An 18,209-nucleotide genomic window follows, 5' to 3' on the forward strand; every position below is an offset into this window, starting at 1 on the left:
GACTGGGACCTTCTGGCCTGAGAGCAAACACAGACTAGAGGCCCGTTATCATGGCAGCCTCAGCCCAAATTATGTCACACACTCACCCCATGTCGTATACGCCAGTAATCACGTGGAGCGCAAATGCGGAAATACAGCAAGGACACTCTGTGAACAGCGTGACAGGAAAAGTACAGGCATCAGGGGGGCACAATACATTTTGAGGGACAACGGCCAGGGTTTCCGTCTTGTCTATAATTTGTGGTTATCGCACTCCATGATTATTGCACCTGACAACCACATTGGCCCAAGATTTCCCAACATCTCAGATTGATACATTCAACCAATTTCCACCCGAAATGTTTTATCCGATTTGCTAATATCAAAACGGTTGGTCGATCGGCTGTCAAGTCAACAGAAGTATGGCCACTGTAATTCCCTCAAGGCCAATCCCCCCATGCCCCCCCCCCCCCACATACACCTACCTATGTCCTCCCCTTCACCACCATCTCTACTAATCCCGGTTTTCACTACCTTATAGTGTGTCTGATCCCTTATGCAGAGAAATGATGAGGAGAGAAAAGCTGAAAGAGAGGGAAGAAGATATTTGCCTCACCAGGATTGCACTTTTATTTCGCTTTCCTGTATGACAAGAAGACACAGACACTCAGCAGCACTAGCGAAAGAGGGAAACAAAGGTGAATGAAGGAGGCTGGTGCACACCAAGAGTGCTTCAGAGCGCTTTTCAAATTTACAGCAATTTGAAAAGCGCTGGGCTAATGTTACCCTATGAGGGTGTTCCCACAGCAGTGTTGTGAAATCGCAAACATGCTGCAGGTAGCATTTATTGGAGCGATTCTTTCAAAAATCGCTTCACAAAGTCGCATTCGTGAATTGCTAGCGATTGCTATTGCGATTTTGTTGTGCACTAGCCCAGAGATAGGAGGAGTGTAGTGAGACTGAGAATAGCCTGAGATGGAGCAGAAAGCTAATCTGTATTGCAGTCCCACATTACACAGAGGCTAGTTGCCTGTAATAGGACTGCTGTGTGTTTCTCTCACACAAGTCAGAAAGCAGCCCTCCTGGAGTCTAGGGACTGTCAACATTTTTCAACCTGTTTAAACCTAGGGCCTGATTCACAAAGCGGTGCAAACTTTTTCGCGGACTTTTGCGCGCGCAAAGTGCCGCGATTCGCACGAATGCGGACTTTTGTGCGCGCAATTTGCTCGATGCGCGAATCGTGGCACTTTGCGCTCGCAAAAGTCCGCAAAAAAGTTTGCAGCGCTTTGTGAATCAGGCCCCTTATCTGCACATGCAGTCATTTTAACAATGGGTAGAGACCAGACAGATGTTTTCCCACAGACCCTCCAGGCAAGCCCTGCTTAATGCTGTGTATATTTGCCAGCTTGCCTGCCCTCTAATTGCACTTTTATCAGCTAGCCTAGTGTTTTACAATGCCTTACATCAACAAACCTGAATAAAGCAGACACCAGACCAACCCTAAATCACTGAATGAGAGGCGCCCTGGGGGGCAGTCAATGCCTGGCTGCTACACAGTCTCTACTTCCACACAGTTACCAGTAGCAGAGAGAGGGACTGAATGAATCTTAGGACTCAGGAGCTGATGCTGTACTCGGATCCCTGACTAGGATGAGTGCCTTCTCTCACTGACTCATTCATTACTGTGGTTCTTTGAATCATTGAGCTGAAGGAAATGAATGAATCAGTCAGTAAATCACTTATGAGTCGAGTCAGGCGCTGCTGCTGCTGCTGCTGCTGTGTAAATTGATACCTGATTCAGCTGAGAGGCATTTCTTCTCTCACTACTCAGTGCAGAAGCGCCCTTTCCTCCTCCTGTCGCTCTGGGCAAGAATTTATAGCTGCCTAATGGCTCAGACGTCTCTGATTGCGGGCTGTGCAATATATGGGTTACGCACTTTATATATGTTTTTTATGATATTTATTTACATTGTGACACATATAGTTTGCTGCTACTGTGGACTTCCAATGACATTTGGATTTAGAGGTGGTTTTAATTCATTGTTTTTAACTTATTTTGTGCTTGGTTAAGACCCAATAAAATGTATTGATTATTTTCACTTCATATGGAATGTAATGAGTATTTATTATTATACTATATGTCTCTAGATTGGGCTTCTTTTCTTGTAGTGTTGGTTGGATTTTTAGCCCCTTGGAGACAGTGATTTGATTTTTGGGCTCAAATTTATGTGGTATCCAAATCAAGTAATAGGATCATCCTCCCACCTGCGCCAAGGTATTACTCCAATATTACTTGGGGGGAGCAGGGACATAACTACAGTCTACTGGGCCCCCTAGCAAAGACCCGCTGGCCTAGTTCTGTGAGCAAATCAAGAGTTAAATGCAGAGCAGTGGCCAGGCCTGGGTTTACATCACAGGAGCCTATAGGCACAGATGTCCTGACACCCTACACTTCACCCTCCATGAATCTACAAACCCTTACCAAACTGCACCTCAAGTGTGCAGGCTGTCCAGCTGTCACTTCTGCCTTACTTACCTTTCAGTCATAGATAGCTACAAGTGCCCCTCAGTACTATGTAGCCAGAAGTATCCTGAATAATAAGTAGCTAGAGGTGCCCCCAAGTATTAGGTAGCTAGAAGAACCTCAGTATTAAGTAGCTAGAGGTGCCTCTGACTGAATGGAAGGTTTTGTCAGTGGAAAGCTGAGAGCTGGGTGAGTAACCTCTCATTTATGCTCCGCTTGGGACTCTGCATAGGGAGAGAGGGAAGGAGGCACTAGTGGAAAGGAGTGAGCTGCCTTTCCATAATCAGGTTCCTGTAGGCACATGCCTACAATGCTTTATACAGTGCCTTATAGTAAATCTGGCCCTGACAGTGGCAGCGGAGTGGTCCCCAAGAGCTGCAATCTGTTGATTGGCTGCCAGGTGTGTGGCTACACTGAACTGAATTTACTGTATACGCTCCACTGCCACTGTCATTGCCAGATTTACTATAAGGCACTGCATAAGGCACTGTAGGCATGTGTTAAATTTATTAAAAGGGTAAAGAAGGGTAAGCTGTTCACTTGCCGTCAAAAATTTTGGAACAGTCCCAATCTACTGAAATTAAATTTTAACTTACAGAACAACATGTTTCACAGATCTATTGTCTGCATAACGAGATCCTGCACGGATGAAAAGTGCCCCTTGGGTACTTATCTCAGAAATGATGCCTCTGGATCCTAATAAGCTCCCCCCATTCTCCTGTGTATCCCTAATCCAGTTCTTGCATCCAGTGGTGTAGCCAAGGAACTATGGGCCCCGATGCAGGTTTTACAATGGGGCCCCCCAAGCACTCTATACATAACAATTGATACGGCGCACCAAAACCTGCCAATGACAACTACAGTGGCAGAGGTGCAAGAAGGGGATGGGGAACAGCTTGTTAATAATTACCACTATTCAAAGTATCTATAGAAGTGATTATTATGAGCACAGGACCAATAGAGAGTTAATACTGTAGTTGAGGGAGGGCCCTTCTGGGCCCCTCTGGCCCAAGGGCCCCGATGCGGTCGCTACCTCTGCACCCCCTATTGCTACGCCCCTGCTTGCATCCCCCAAAAGTCCACCCTCAAGTTTGTAAGTGGATGCCCAAAGGCACCTCAAGTACACCAGTCCGTTATATTTACCTTTGAGATCCGGTGCAGGCACAGTACCATCTTTCCTCTTAGGCTCTAGCCAAGACCGATCGGGTCCGCTCTACTGAATCTCAAAGATAAATATTGACATCTGCTGCTGCTCTAGGGAGCCAGTGCTGGATTGGGGCTGCACAGGAGGACGGGGGAAGCCTCATTAGGATCCAGAAGCTCCCCTCACGAGGAAAGTACTCCCCGGTGCACCTTTTTTTAATTACAGATTTTCTTTAAGCACAGTGCCAAGTGACTGACCCTGATGGGTATGAGCTTTTCTGTTACACATACAGTAGCATAAAACACTGACAACTACTTTAAAGTGGATCCGAGATAAACTTTTACTCATTGCATAATTGTGTTCCTTTCATATAGTTTATAGGGCATTCCTTAAAGAGACACTGAAGCGAAAAAGATATTATGATTTGTATGTGTAGTACAGCTAAGAAATTAAACATTAAGATCAGATACATCAGACTAATTGTTTCCAGTACAGGAAGAGTTGAGAAACTCCAGTTGTTATCTCTATGCAAAAAAGCTATTAAGCTCTCCGACCAAGTTAGTCCTGGAGAGGGCTGTTATCTGACTTTTATTATCTCAACTGTAATTGAAATGTTTACTTTTCCTCTGCCAGAGGAGAGTTCATTATGTCACAGACTGCTCTGAAAGACTCATTTTGAATGCTGAGTGTTGTGTAATCTGCACATACTGTATTATAGATTCATGCAATGTTAGAAAAAACACTATATACCTGAAAATAAAAGTATGAGAATATTTTCTTTGCTGCTAATCTTCTAGTAATTATTCATAGTACACAACCAATTCATTATATCATATATTTTTTTTTGCTTCAGTGTCTCTTTAAGCCAAATACTTTTTTCTTTTTGTTTTAATACTCTAATTCCCTATAAACTAAACAAGCTTTGCCCACAGCCCTCAGAGTGCCAAGGCATTTTCAGACAATAGCAAGAGCTTACAGGAGCTCAGTCTGGGCAGGAAGAGGGGGAGGTGTTACTAGCCAGAGATTTCAGAGGCAGATGGGAGGAGGGAGGAGGAGAGGGGATTGAATTTACACACAGGCAAGCTGATAGCATCTCCAGCCCTTAACCTGTGACAATGTGACAAACAGAACATGGCTGCCCTCATTGTATCACAGGAATAATACATCATAAACATTTGAAACTTTTGAAGCGAGATATGCTGTGTAAACTTTCTAAACTTTAGATAAGATATATAGACAAGTTACTTATTATAGTTAGTTTTTCATCTCAGATCCGCTTTAAATCATGTTAGCCAAGTAGAGTTATAAAGTATGAAAACAGTCCTACATTCTCAAATGTGTACCTGATTCATTACGTTTTCATTATATTCTCTATAATGTCTACCACTAAAACAGGAATCAAGATGAAAAACTCAGTCTGCCTGATTCAAAATGTGGAAAAACTTGTAGTTAACCAAGAAGCAATAGAGATCCTTAATGCAATAAATCAACCTATAGTGTCTGTGGCAGTTGTTGGCATGTATCGATCAGGAAAGAGCTATCTAATGAACAAGTTGGCTGGATCTCTGACAGGTGAGTAGTTATTTAGCAGGATGACATTAGACATTTAATTCCCCTTTAACCAAATATGCCTTGATGTCTCTGGACATGTGATTGCATTTTCTATTGCCCCTTTTCTGTAAATACTTGTTTACATTTTTTTCCCTAGGTCCTGCTTCTGGTAATATAGGATATGAGAATAGCTAGACAGGAAGATACATTTATAGCCAGATTCTTTAGCAGAAAGGCTTTTTGTCTTAAAAATCATGGCCACATACTAACAGATTGGCCGTGCTATATGCAGGCTGGCAATAAGAATATATAGCAGTATTATTAATACTACCTTTTTATTTATGACTTACTGACTATCCTGCTTATCCCATGTTCTCAACTTGAAGTCTACCTCAAAAGGTCCTGTTGATATATATAAAGGTTGACACAGACAAGGTGCTTCTGGCTTATGATACTCCCCTATTGCCACTGTGTTGTTGTCTTGAGTGCAGCAGGAACATTGCCATACCATTCGTTATGCAATGATAGGCCAACACAGTGGGAGCCAGGGCAGTTTCTAGGCTAAATTTCTCCCAGGGCAAGGGTGTCAAACATATGCCCCCCCCCCTCCCTGTGGGCACACGAATGTTATTTGTGATGTGATATTTAGCCCCCCAAGTATAGGTAGCCAGGCATGGGTGTCCCCAGTATAGGCTAGCCAGTTATCGGTGCCCCAGTATAGGTTAGCCAGGTATCGGTGACCCCAGTATAGATTATCCAAGTATAGGTGCCCCAGTATAGGTTAGCCCGGTATAGGTGCCCCAGTATAGGTTAGTCAGGTATAGGTTCCCCAGTATAGATTATCCAAGTATAGGTGCCCCAGTATAGGTTAGCCCGGTATAGGTGCCCCAGTAAAGGATAGTCAGGTATAGGTTCCCCAGTATAGATTATCCAAGTATAGGTGCCCCAGTATAGGTTAGCCCGGTATAGGTGCCCCAGTAAAGGTTAGTCAGGTATAGGTTCCCCAGTATAGCCTAGCCAGGTATAGGTGCCCCATATAGCTTAGCCAGGTATAGGTGCCCCAGTATAGCTTAGCCAGACATAAGTGCTCTCAGTATAGCTTAAACCATTATTTGTGACCCCAGTATAGCTTAGCTGGGTACAGGTGCCTCCAGTATAGCTAAGCCAGGTATAGGCACCACCAATATTGCTTATCCAGGTATAATAGGTGAGACCAGTATAGTTTAGCCAGGTATACAGTAGGTGCTACCAGTATATCTTAGCCAAGTATAGGTGTTCCCCTCCTTCCCTTGCTGGAGGAGGGAAGCCACGCATACTGGGACTTTGCCATCGGGAGGGGAGACCTCCCTGCCTCACCTCGGGTTTGGGGCCCCTCTCCATGCTCCCCATTCCACCCTTGCAATGCATATCAGCCAGAGCAGAGACTCACCTTCCAGGCTCCATGCGAAGATCAGCGGGATGTTCTATTTCCAGCCACTCCAGTCCCTTACTCTTACTACTTCGTGATTAGCAGGATGTAGTAAGAGTAAGCAACTGGAGAGTGGAGACAGAACATCCCGGCGGCAATGATCTTTGCATTTGGCCCGGATGATGAGTCACCATACTGGCTACCATGCATATGATGGAGGGGGGAGCACAGAGGGGGGCCCTGTGGTGAGGAAGGAAAAAGTAAGGTCCCCCTTCCCGTCAGCAGAGTCACAGTATGCCGCAGCTCTCCATCCCATCACTGCTCTGGATGTGCCCTCCTCCCTTACAGTGCTCCGGACGGGCCCCTGCCTCACTCGCAAATAGAAACAGGGCTAGTGGGAGTCCTCTGAGCACATGCTGCAGAGGTTGGGGGAGAGAAATTAAGGGTGGTTGGGCATTACCTACTGGAACCTGAGACCTCTGGGAACAACACATTCAACTCCTCACAACAGCAGAGCATGCAGATCTAATCATTGTTGGTGAGGTGTTTTTTTTTGTCCTGATACCATCCTGATTCAGCAGGGAGGATTAAACACTCATACACATGCTGGGGTAGGGCTCAGATGCCTGTCTAGGCAGTTGAAGGCATGCACAGTTGATTAGGTTGTAAAAACTGGGACTATCCACAATCTGATTGAGCAGGAGAGCAGGTCTGCTGTGTCTTGGTTTTATTTTCAATAGTTTTGTTTGTTCCAGTATCCCACTTGTCATCATATTGTCTTGGTTTCTCAACATCTGAGACAGACCTTGTTCATCAGGTTTCTACTCTCTGCACAATTGTTCTAATGCATCTGCTTAGCCTCTGATAAGTAGAGATGTAGCGAATGGTTCGCCGGCGAACGGTTCCAGGTGAACTTCGGTGGTTCGCATTCGCCTACAGCAGGCAAACTTTTGCGGAAGTTCGTTTCGCCCCATAATGCTCTATTGAGCAAAACTTTGACCCTCTACATTACAGTCAGCAGGCACATTGTTGCCAATCAGACTGCACTCACTCTTGGAGCCCCACCCCCCCTTATACAAGGCAAGGTCCTTGAGCCATTTGACTCACTCGTCTGCATATACTAATTAGTTAAGGGACAGCAGCTACACACACTCTGCTAGGGAGAGTTTAATTAGCCTCTTGAAGGCTTACTCCTCCTCCCCTTCTACCTATTCCCTCCTACTGGAGGGAGGAGGGAGGAGGGTCTCATCGGCCAGGGAATAACAGTAGTTGTATTTTTGAGCATAAATGGATTGAGCACAAATGGTACATGCTAGGCTGGCTTCAGCATGTAGTGTTGGTGGTACATCCCTACGAGAGAGAGAGAGAGAGAGAGAGAGAGAGAGAGAGAGAGAGAGAGAGAGAGAGAGATGAATCTACCTGGCTATCTGGGGTTCTCTTTGGACAACTGTTGAACACAAAAGGCAAGGCCATGCCTGACTACAAATCCTTAAGCAGTGGCTGGATGGTGCAATGGTTAAGGGCTCTGGCACAGGAGACCAGGGTTCGAATCTCGGCTCTGTCTGTTCAGTAAGCCAGCACCTATTCAGTAGGAGACCTTAGGCAAGTCTTCCTGCTACTGCCTATAGAGCGTGCCCTAGTGGCTGCAGCTCTGGCGCTTTGAGTCCGCCAAGAGAAAAGTGTGATATAAATGTTATTTGTCTTGTCTAATTTTTCTCTTGACAACTGTTGAACACAAAAGGCAAGGCCATGCCTGGCTACAAATCCTTAAGCAGTGGCTGGATGGTGTAATGGTTACGGGCTCTGCCTCTGACACAGGAAACCAGGGTTTGAATCTCGGCTCTGTCTGTTCAGTAAGCCAGCACCTATTCAGTAGTAGAGATGTAGCAAACGGTTCCAGGCGAACTTTGGGGGTTCGCGTTCGCCTGGACCAAGCAAATTTTTGCGGAAGTTCGATTTGCCCCATAATGCACTATAAGGCTCAACTTTGACCCTCTGCATCACAGTCAGCAGGCACATTTAGCTACACTAAGCCCTGGAGCCCCACCCCCCCTTATATAAGGCAGGCTTGCCGGCCATTACACTCACTAGGGACAGCTGCTGCAGACTTGTTCGCCTAGGGAAAGATTAGTTAGGCACTTGGCTTGCTCCTGGCTGATTGTTATTGCTAAAATAGCACCCCTCAACAGCTCTTTTGAGAGACAATGTTTTCCAGATGTGGGTTTTTTTGTGTGTGTTGCTCACTGACATCATACAGCCCTATCTGTTGCAGCTGGACCTTGGTAATTGTTATTACTGTGCCAGCCAGGCCCTGCCTAACTATACTGGGACACCTACCTATGCCTACCTAACTACTGGGGCACCTACCTACCTATACTGGGTCTCCTACCTATGTCTAGCTAACTACTGAGGCACCTACCTATGCCTACCTACCTATACTGGGACTCCTACCTATGCCTACCTACCTATACTGGGACTCCTACCTATGCCTAGCTAACTACTGGGACACCTACCTATGCCTACCTACCTATACTGGGTCTTCTACCTATGCCTAGCTAACTACTGGGACACCTACCTATGCCTTCCTACCTATACTGGATCTCCTACCTATGCCTAGCTAACTACTGGGACACCTACCTATGCCTCCCTACCTATACTGGGTCTCCTACCTATGCCTAGCTACCTATACTGGGACTCCTACCTATTCCTACCTACCTATACTGGGACTCCTACCTATGCCTAGCTAACTACTGGGGCACCTACCTATGCCTACCTGCCTATACTGGGTCTCCTACCTATGCCTAGCTAACTACTGGGACACCTACCTATGCCTACCTACCTATACTGGGTCTCCTACCTATGCCTAGCTAACTACTGGGACACCTACCTATGCCTACCTACCTATACTGGGTCTCCTACCTATGCCCAGCTAACTACTGGGACACCTACCTATGCCTACCTACCTATACTGGGACTCCTACCTATGCCTACCTACCTATACTGGGACACCTACCTATGCCTTCCTACCTATACTGGGTCTCCTACCTATGCCTTGCTAACTACTGGGACACCTACCTATGCCTACCTACCTATACTGGGTCTCCTACATATGTCTAGCTAACTACTGGGTCTCCTACCTATGTCTAGCTAACTACTGAGGCACCTACCTATGCCTACCTACCTATATTGGGACTCCTACCTATGCCTACCTACCTATACTGGGACTCCTACCTATTCCTACCTACCTATACTGGGACTCCTACCTATGCCTAGCTAACTACTGGGACACCTACCTATGCCGACCTGCCTATACTGGGTCTCCTACCTATGCCTAGCTAACTACGGGGACACCTACCTATGCCTACCTACCTATACTGGGTCTCCTACCTATGCCTAGCTAACTACTGGGACACCTACCTATGCCTACCTAACTATACTGGGACTCCTACCTATGCCTACCTACCTATACTGGGACTCCTACCTATGCCTAGCTAACTACTGGGACACCTACCTATGCCTACCTACATACAAGAAGATAATAAGGTCGTTGCTTCATTTTGGACAGACCAAATTTGATCAGCTGGACAGTCACTGTTGTTCTATCATTGAGCTAGCACAGCCCGGCGACCATATGGGCTTGAAACCGCCACAGCCTACACTCTTGCCACGGTGCGCACCAGTCCAGCACGGCCGTCACTACGCAAACAGCTGTTTACGGTGCGTTACACAGTGAGTTTGGTGCGTCTGTGTGAAGCAGAACTCTAATTACACTCCCTGATTGATGTGTACACATGCAAGATGTTTGAAAGCACTTTAGCCCTGCAATTTAGCATTCAATGTCATTTCTGCCCTTAAAACGCTGCTTTGCGTCACATCCAGATTTTTCCCCGGGACTTTGGGCATGTATCCCACTCCGCCATGCCCCCCTCCAGGTGTTACACCCCTTGAAACATGTTTTCCATCACTTTTGTGGCCAGCATAAATTTTTCTATTTTTCATAGTTCGCATCCCCATTGAAGTCTATTGCGGTTCGCGAACTTTTCCACGAACCGAACCTTCCGCGAAGGTTCGTGAATGGGGTTCGCGAACCGAAAATCGGAGGTTCGCGACATCTCTATTCAGTAGGAGACCTTAGGTACGTCTTCATGCTACTGCCTATAGAGCCTGCCCTAGTGGCTGCAGCTCTGGCACTTTGAGTCTGCCAGGAGAAAAGTGTGATATCTATCTATATATATAATAGAGTAAGTGCCTCAACCTTCAAACAAGAAGAAGAAGTAGCGCCCTGCCCCCAGGGCCGGTCCAAGCAAGAAGAAGGGGCTGGTCCAAGCAAGAAGAAGAAGTAGTGTCATATCAAACCAAGGGCAAAGAGGGATAATTTGCATATTCAGTAGTAGTGCATTGTGGGTAACCAAAAATGTTCATTTATAGCTGAATTATTGCAGATTTGCTTCTGTTTTAAGAAGGAAAATTACACCAAACTGTGCTTTTTTTAGTAGGAGGGATTTTTGGTCTATTTTATCCCTCTATACACTCTAAGTAGTTTGGGTCACCCTGAGCTGCTTGGTTACTCTGTTGTACTGGTCCAAGCCCAATCTCAAACAGCCTTATCAGTCTCTGCTATATACTGATGAGAACCAAAGGTCTGAAATAGGCTGTCACATGTGGGTTTGATATGTCTGTTTAAAATTTAAAGCTATAGGCTTGCTTGGCTTACTAAGGGGGAAAAAGAATAATCTGCATATTTAGTTGTGGTACATTGTGGGTAATCACAAATGTTAACTTATAGCTGAATTATTGCAGTTTCTTCTGTTTTAAAGGACTTCCGAGACCAAAATCTGCCCCCAAAATGTAAAAAAAGTACTACCTGCATGACTTTGTAAAGCACGCCGTCCGTACCCTCCGTGCCGTTCCGCCTTGTCCCCTCTGCTCAATAGCCCCCTGAAAGACTGCGACCCCACGGTCCGGGTCGGTATCTGCAGCCTGCATAAAGATGGCCGCCGGAGCTGGCCACGGCTGCGCAGCTCTAGGGCCAACCCTCCGATCCACGCTGATTGTTACGTGGATCGGGGGTTGGCCCTAGAGCTGCACAGCCGCGGCGTCCTCCTTGCCTTACAAAGTCATGCAGGTAGTTAACTTTTTTTACGTTTTGGGTCAGATTTTGGCCTCGGAAGTCCTTTAAGAAGGCACATTACACCAAGCTTTGACTTTTTTAGTAGGAGGTCTTTTTGGTCCCTTTTATCCACCTATACATTCCGAGTGGTTTGGGTCACCCTGAGCTGCTTGGTTACTCTGTTGTTGTACTGGTCCAAGCCCTATCTCATACAGCTGTATCAATCCCTGCCATGTACTCAGGGCCGGTTTAAGCAACAATGGGGCCCCAGGGCAAAATAAACCTGAGGGGCCCCCCCAACATATACCCCAGAACAAAAATCGGCATTAGGGGACCTTTTTTGCAGCTGGTATAACAGGGTGTGAAGTCCCAATCGGTCGGAGCTCCACATTCTGGCTATCCCAGCCTGCATGGGGGACAAGGGGTTAAAAAGTTTCAGGAGGAGGGACCCCACATATTTTTTTTTTTTTTAATTCCCACACTCTAAACATAAAAAAAAAAATTGGGAAAATAGGAAAAAATGCCAGGGATCTTCATACAGCCATATTGCGGCTGTATAGCGATCCCTGGCCAAAGCGCTGCGGCTGCGTATAGACCCCCTGGAAACCCCGTCAGGAAATTTATTGCGCTTTTGTTTGATGCATGTAAAATTACACTACCGTTAGGTTTGCTACTAAAGGTGACATTTACCGCATTTAAGGCTGCTTACACACCAAGACGTTACAGGCGCACGTTAGTGCGCCTGAAACGCTCCCCCAACGCACAGCAATGTAACACAAGTGGGCTGTTCACACAGCCCACGTTGCGTTACATGTAACGCTGCACGTTCTCCGGAAAGTGCAGCATGCTACGGCGTTAGAGCGGCTATAGCCGCGTTAGACTGTTTGCACATGCGCAGTGGGGGGCGGAGAGGAGGCGGGGAGAGCCAGCTACAGTAGCCGCGCACATGGCTACTTAATATGCACTGCACTGGCGGCCGCTGATTGGCCGGCGGGACCACGTGATGCGGAGTGTCTCGCTCCGCATCACGTGGTCCCGCTGGCCAATCAGCGCCACTCTGGGAGACCTTATAGGAATAGAGCCGCCTGACGCGGCTCACTCTACCGTCCTCACTTGCAGCACCATACGTTGTGTTAGGTGCACGTTATGCGACCTTAACGTAGCACCTAACGCAACGTCTTGGTGTGCAAGTAGCCTTAAAGTATACTTTTTTCCTGCGAAACTTTAAAATCGATTTTCTCAAAAACTATAAGGTCTTTTTGAAAAATTGTTTTTTCCTCTTATTCCTAATGATCTCCTTAACATATCCTGCAAATTTAGGGTTTCTAGCATTTAAGGTGGATTTGCTATTAACCATTAAAGTCGGCAGGTTTTTAAATGTGTATTTTTTTTTCCTTTGAAACTTTAAAATCGATTTTCTCAAAAACTATAAATCCGATTTGAAAAATGTTTTTTTTCCTCTTGTAGCCACTGGGGGCCCCTACAAGCTCTGGGGCCCTGGAGCAGCTGCCTCCTTTGCCTTAATGGTAGCACCGGCCCTGCATGTACTGATGAGGAACAAAAGTCTGAAACAGGCTGTCACATGTGGGTTTGATATGGCTGTGTAAAACTTAAAGCTATAGGCTTGCTATACACCAGTGGTTCTGGATACTTGCTTGGCTTACTAAGGGGAAAAAGGAATTATTTGCATATTTAGTAGCAGTGCATTGTGGGTAATCACAAATGTTCACTTATAGCTGAATAATTGCATATTTCTTTCTGTTTTAGGAAGGCAAATTACACCAAGCTTTGTTTTTTTTAGTAGGAGGTCTTTTTGGTCCCTTTTATCCCCTATACATTAAGAGTGGTTTGGGTCACCCTGAGCTGCTTGGTTACTCTGTTGTACTGGTCCAAGCCCTATCTCATACAGCCGTATCAATCCCTGCCATATACTGATGAGGACCAAAAGTCTGAAACAGGCTGTCTACATGTGGATTTTATATGACTGTGTAAAATGTAAAGCTATATGCTTGCTATACATCAGCAGCTCTGGATGCTTGCTTGGCTTACCAAGGGGGAAAAGGGATAATTTTCATATTTAGTAGCAGTGCATTATGGGTAAACACAAATGTTCACTTATAGCTGTATTATTGCAGATTTCCTTCTGTTTTAAAAAGTCAAATTACACCAATACAGTGTGTGGCATTGCAGGAAGTGACGACAGTGGAATGCATGATGGAATACGGTAGAGGTGAGTCATTCCCGCCCGCTGCCTCTTACTAATAGTGGCGGCTTCTACTGTGCTTAAGCAGGATGGGGGGTGCGCATGGGGGACCAAGGTGAGGGGGGGGGGGTTCCTGCTCAGCATAAGCTGGAGGGGGAGGGCACATGGGGGACCCAGGTGAGGGGGGGGGGGGGTTCCTGCTGAGCTTAAGCTGGAGGTAGAGCACTCATGGGGGACCCAGTTGAGGGGGGGTTCCAACCCCCCTCCCCACCGCTGTGCCCAATACCCCCTTCTTGCCCGCTACCCTCTTATGCGGCGTATGCTACGCCACGGGTCGGCTAGTAAATGTTATTTGTCTTGTCTAATTTTTCTCTTGACAACTGTTGAACACATAAGGCAAGGCCATGCCTGCCTACATATCCTTAAGCAATGGCTGGATGGTGTAATGGTTAAGGGCTCTGCCTCTGACACAGGAGACCAGGGTTTGAATCTCGGCTCTGTCTGTTCAGTAAGCCAGCACCTGTTCAGTAGGAGACCTTAGGCAAGTCTTCCTAACACTGCTACTCCGTATAGAGTGTGCCCTAGTGGCTGCAGCTCTGGCGCTTTGAGTCTGCCAGGAGAAAAGCGCAATATAAATGTTATTTGTCTTGTCTAATTTTTCTCTTGACAACTGTTGAACACAAAAGGCAAGGCCATGCCTGGCTACAAATCCTTAAGCAGTGGTTGGAAGGTGTAATGGTTAAGGGCTCTGCCTCTGGCACAGGTGACCAGGGTTTGAATCTCGGCTCTGTCTGTTCAGTAAGCCAGCACCTATTCAGTAGGAGACCTTAGGCAAGTCTTCCTGCGACTGCCTATAGAGTGTGCCCTAGTGGCTGCAGCACTGGTGCTTTGAGTCTACCAGGAGAAAAGTGTGATATAAATGTTATTTGTCTTGTCTAATTTTTCTCTTGGATTGAGCATAAATGGTACATGCTAGGCTAGTTTCAGCTAGTTTCAGCTAGTTTCAGCTAGTAGTGTTGGTGGTATAATGGTTAGTTAGTTACGTACCATACACTGAGACCTGGGTTCAATTCCCAGCCATGGTATGTAAGCTGGCTTTTGAAATACTATAATTTCCTGGCAGATGAGATCCTCCTACCTCCAGGTATTAAATCACTTGAAATATGTTTTATATCATTTTTCCAGCCAGTAGACATTTTTCTAAATTTTTAAGTTCGCCTCCCCATTGAAGTCTATTGCGGTTTGCGAAGTTTTTCGTGAACCAAACTTTCCGCGGAGGTTCGCGAACCGAAAATCGGAGGTTCGCGACATCACTACTGATGAGGAAACATACAAAGTTTTGTAGACAAAGATTTGTAGACAGTCCCTATTCAGTGTGCAGCGGGGTCTTGTGTACCTCTCAACCCCTTCCCCAAGGGTTTTGTACTGTAGTGATGTTGGAGAAGTCTGCAGAGCCAGTTCTACTTCATCAGAGATGGACAGAGCGAGTGTAATAAGCTGAGGCTAGGAACACACTCGTCTGTTGGCTTTCTCTATGCATTTTCTGCACACCATGTGTGTCTGTATGTGTGAAAACATGCACGTTTTATCACAGAAGCTAATGTAAGTGCTAGAGAAAATGCATGCAGTGGTTTACTGCTGTTTTTTTCTGCATGAGGAAAACACATTCAATTGTGCACTAGCCAACTAGATAACATCTTCTGTGATCTGGAAAACTGAGATCCAAGGAAAGGCCATCAACAGACAGCTGAGGTGGGTGACATGGAGAGATTCTACTAGTGGTGGGGAAAGGCTGGACTCAAAAAGCATTGAAAAACTGATCATGGCAGCACAAGAATAGGCAATAAACAGCACATCCATAGGAGCAGAATCTACTACACCAGACAATGTCCAAGGTGCTAACATAGTGCCAGGGTGTAAGATTTTGGCAGGAATAGCAAATACCTAGCAATATAACCAATAGATGGCATTGATTGTACACAGGAATGTCTGTACAATGTATGGGCTACAATGTCCAAAGTCCAGAATGGAAATACCACAGAAGGTTGTGGAGAATGAGAAGGCTTAGGGATTTTGAAATCCAGATGGACAGACAGGTATAGACCAGTTAACCAAACATTGTGGCTGTAAACAGAGATCAGAAGATAGCACTGTTGATAGATGTAGCAGTGCCAAGTGACAGCACCATTAGGAAGAAGGAGTATGAGAAACCGGAGAAGTTTAAATGCCTAAAAGAAAAACTAGAGAAGAAGATGTTGAAAGTGAAAGCCAAAGTGATCCCAGTCATGATAGAAGCACTCAGACAAGTAACTTAGAAGATGAAAGAGTGACTCGCCTCTAACAGATCCAAGGAACAACATCAGAAATCTTTGTCCAGAAAACAACAGGGCTTAGAACAGCTAAGATACCGTGCAGAAGTTTGAGAGCTGCCTGGCCTCTGGTAAAGAACCAGAGCTTGAGGAAGAAGAAACATATTGCCCATGTTGGTTGAGTAAAAACTGAAAAATATTTCTAATGTGTATGCTCTCCTCTGGCATTTTAAGTTCCACTCAAGATTTTGAATTGTCCCTGACACAAGTGTTTGGGTGAGAAAACAGATCCACGCCAGTATTTGGCGTACATATTAGTACGCCGTGGGTGAGTTGGGCATGGGGAGAGCCGAATGATAGCTCTCCCTGCTGCCACAAAACTCCCTGCCACTGTTAAATACTATTCCTCCTCTGAGTCGCAACTCGGAGGGAGGTGTAATGCGCGGTCCAGCAGCGATCGCTGGAGCCCCAAATTACTCTGATGCGACACGCGCAGCATAACATTGCTGCTATGGAGTGCCGAAACCACCTGCTTTGAGTATTTTCTGTGTTACCTTACCTGAGAGAAGTTCTCAGGTGAGAGTAAAAGGGTTGATTAGTCATCTCAAATCAGCCCTTCTTTGAACAGAACATCAAGTGTGTGTTGTTCTAAAAAAACTTAACTACTGTCACAGACGGTTGTGTGGCCGCTGACGACGTCCGTGAACCGCCCGTGAAAAAATGCGATCACAATCGATTTTATGCACCGATTGCGATTAAGATAGAATCTGCATTGGCTGTCTGTGGCTATCTGCAGTCAATCTGGGCTCTCTCTTCCTCTCAGCAGAGAAATAGCAGTAACTTAGGTGCAGGATGTCTTTTGATTTGCTAATGAACAGGCCCTCGACCCTCTGGAAGGCCCTCTGGAAGTTTGAAGGGGGGTTGTCAGCTTTTGATCAAGGAAGGCAAGGGGATGGGGAAAGTCTACTCTACTGAGGTAAGTACCCATTTGGAGCACCTTTTGTTTTACTTCAGGTTCACTTAAACGAAAGATAAAATGGCTCATTAAAGATCATACAAAAACAACTAAGAAATAATGTAAAAGGCATAAACAATCAAAATAATTGTTTTTGAGGGTCTGATCTAGTCTTTTTGGGTGAAAATTATAGAAATGTCAACAACCAGTTCACTGAAGATAGAGTCCTCCTTCAGGCTCTGGCTGGGAAACCTGCACCAGCTTTATGCTATGTCCAGAAGCAACTAGACAAAAACATATGCAGATTGAACTTTGAAGTCTCCAAATAGGAGGGCAGAACCAGAAGAGGAGTTTTTTTTGTAATGACCTCTTTGACCACCAGCCTAAAACTAGGTTTCTACATCTTTTACCATGTTTCACTGAGGGACTCTGATATGGACAGGAAAATGGGATGATAATACTCATTGTACCATTTACAAAGATATTAAACATGACTCCATTGCTGTGTTGCATTCAGCAGAAACCATTTTTAATATCACAGGTTCCTTATGTCCCATATTTTTATTGTTCTCATTGACTAAGAGTAGGTTGTTGCCTGGACTGACTAGCATTTTTACAAACTGTACAATACTGGAGTTATGACAAATTTGTGTTCTATAAATATTTTTCTAGCTTAAGATGACATTGATAGGTCAAAGGAATACACAGACAGCTCATGGTGACCCAGAACTACCTGGCTAGTACCAGTCAAAGCCCTATCTTATAGTCCAAAACAGGGTGTATTACATAGTTACATAGTTACATAGTTATTTGGGTTGAAAAAAGACATACGTCCATCGAGTTCAACCAGAGAACAAAGTACAACACCAGCCTGCTCCCTCACATATCCCTGTTGATCCAGAGGAAGGCGAAAAAACCCTTACAAGGCATGGTCCAATTAGCCCCAAAAGGGAAAAAAATTCCTTCCCGACTCCAGATGGCAATCAGATAAAATCCCTGGATCAACATCATTAGGCATTACCTACT

The 18,209-nt window shown here is 45.6% G+C and overlaps 1 protein-coding gene across 1 annotated transcript in view; it reads left to right on the forward strand.

Moving 5' to 3' along the window:
• Positions 1 to 5,050: 5,050 nt before the first annotated feature.
• The window catches only part of LOC137525493 (guanylate-binding protein 4-like), a 300,578-nt gene continuing 287,419 nt past the window's right edge, over positions 5,051 to 18,209 (forward strand). The window contains exon 1 of the mRNA XM_068246612.1: positions 5,051 to 5,219. Within this exon, the coding sequence (XP_068102713.1) occupies positions 5,051 to 5,219 (169 nt within the window). The remainder of the gene's footprint in view (positions 5,220 to 18,209) is intronic.

Source organism: Hyperolius riggenbachi, chromosome 7 (genome assembly GCF_040937935.1).
Source record: "Hyperolius riggenbachi isolate aHypRig1 chromosome 7, aHypRig1.pri, whole genome shotgun sequence".
Taxonomy (NCBI): Eukaryota; Metazoa; Chordata; class Amphibia; order Anura; family Hyperoliidae; genus Hyperolius; species Hyperolius riggenbachi.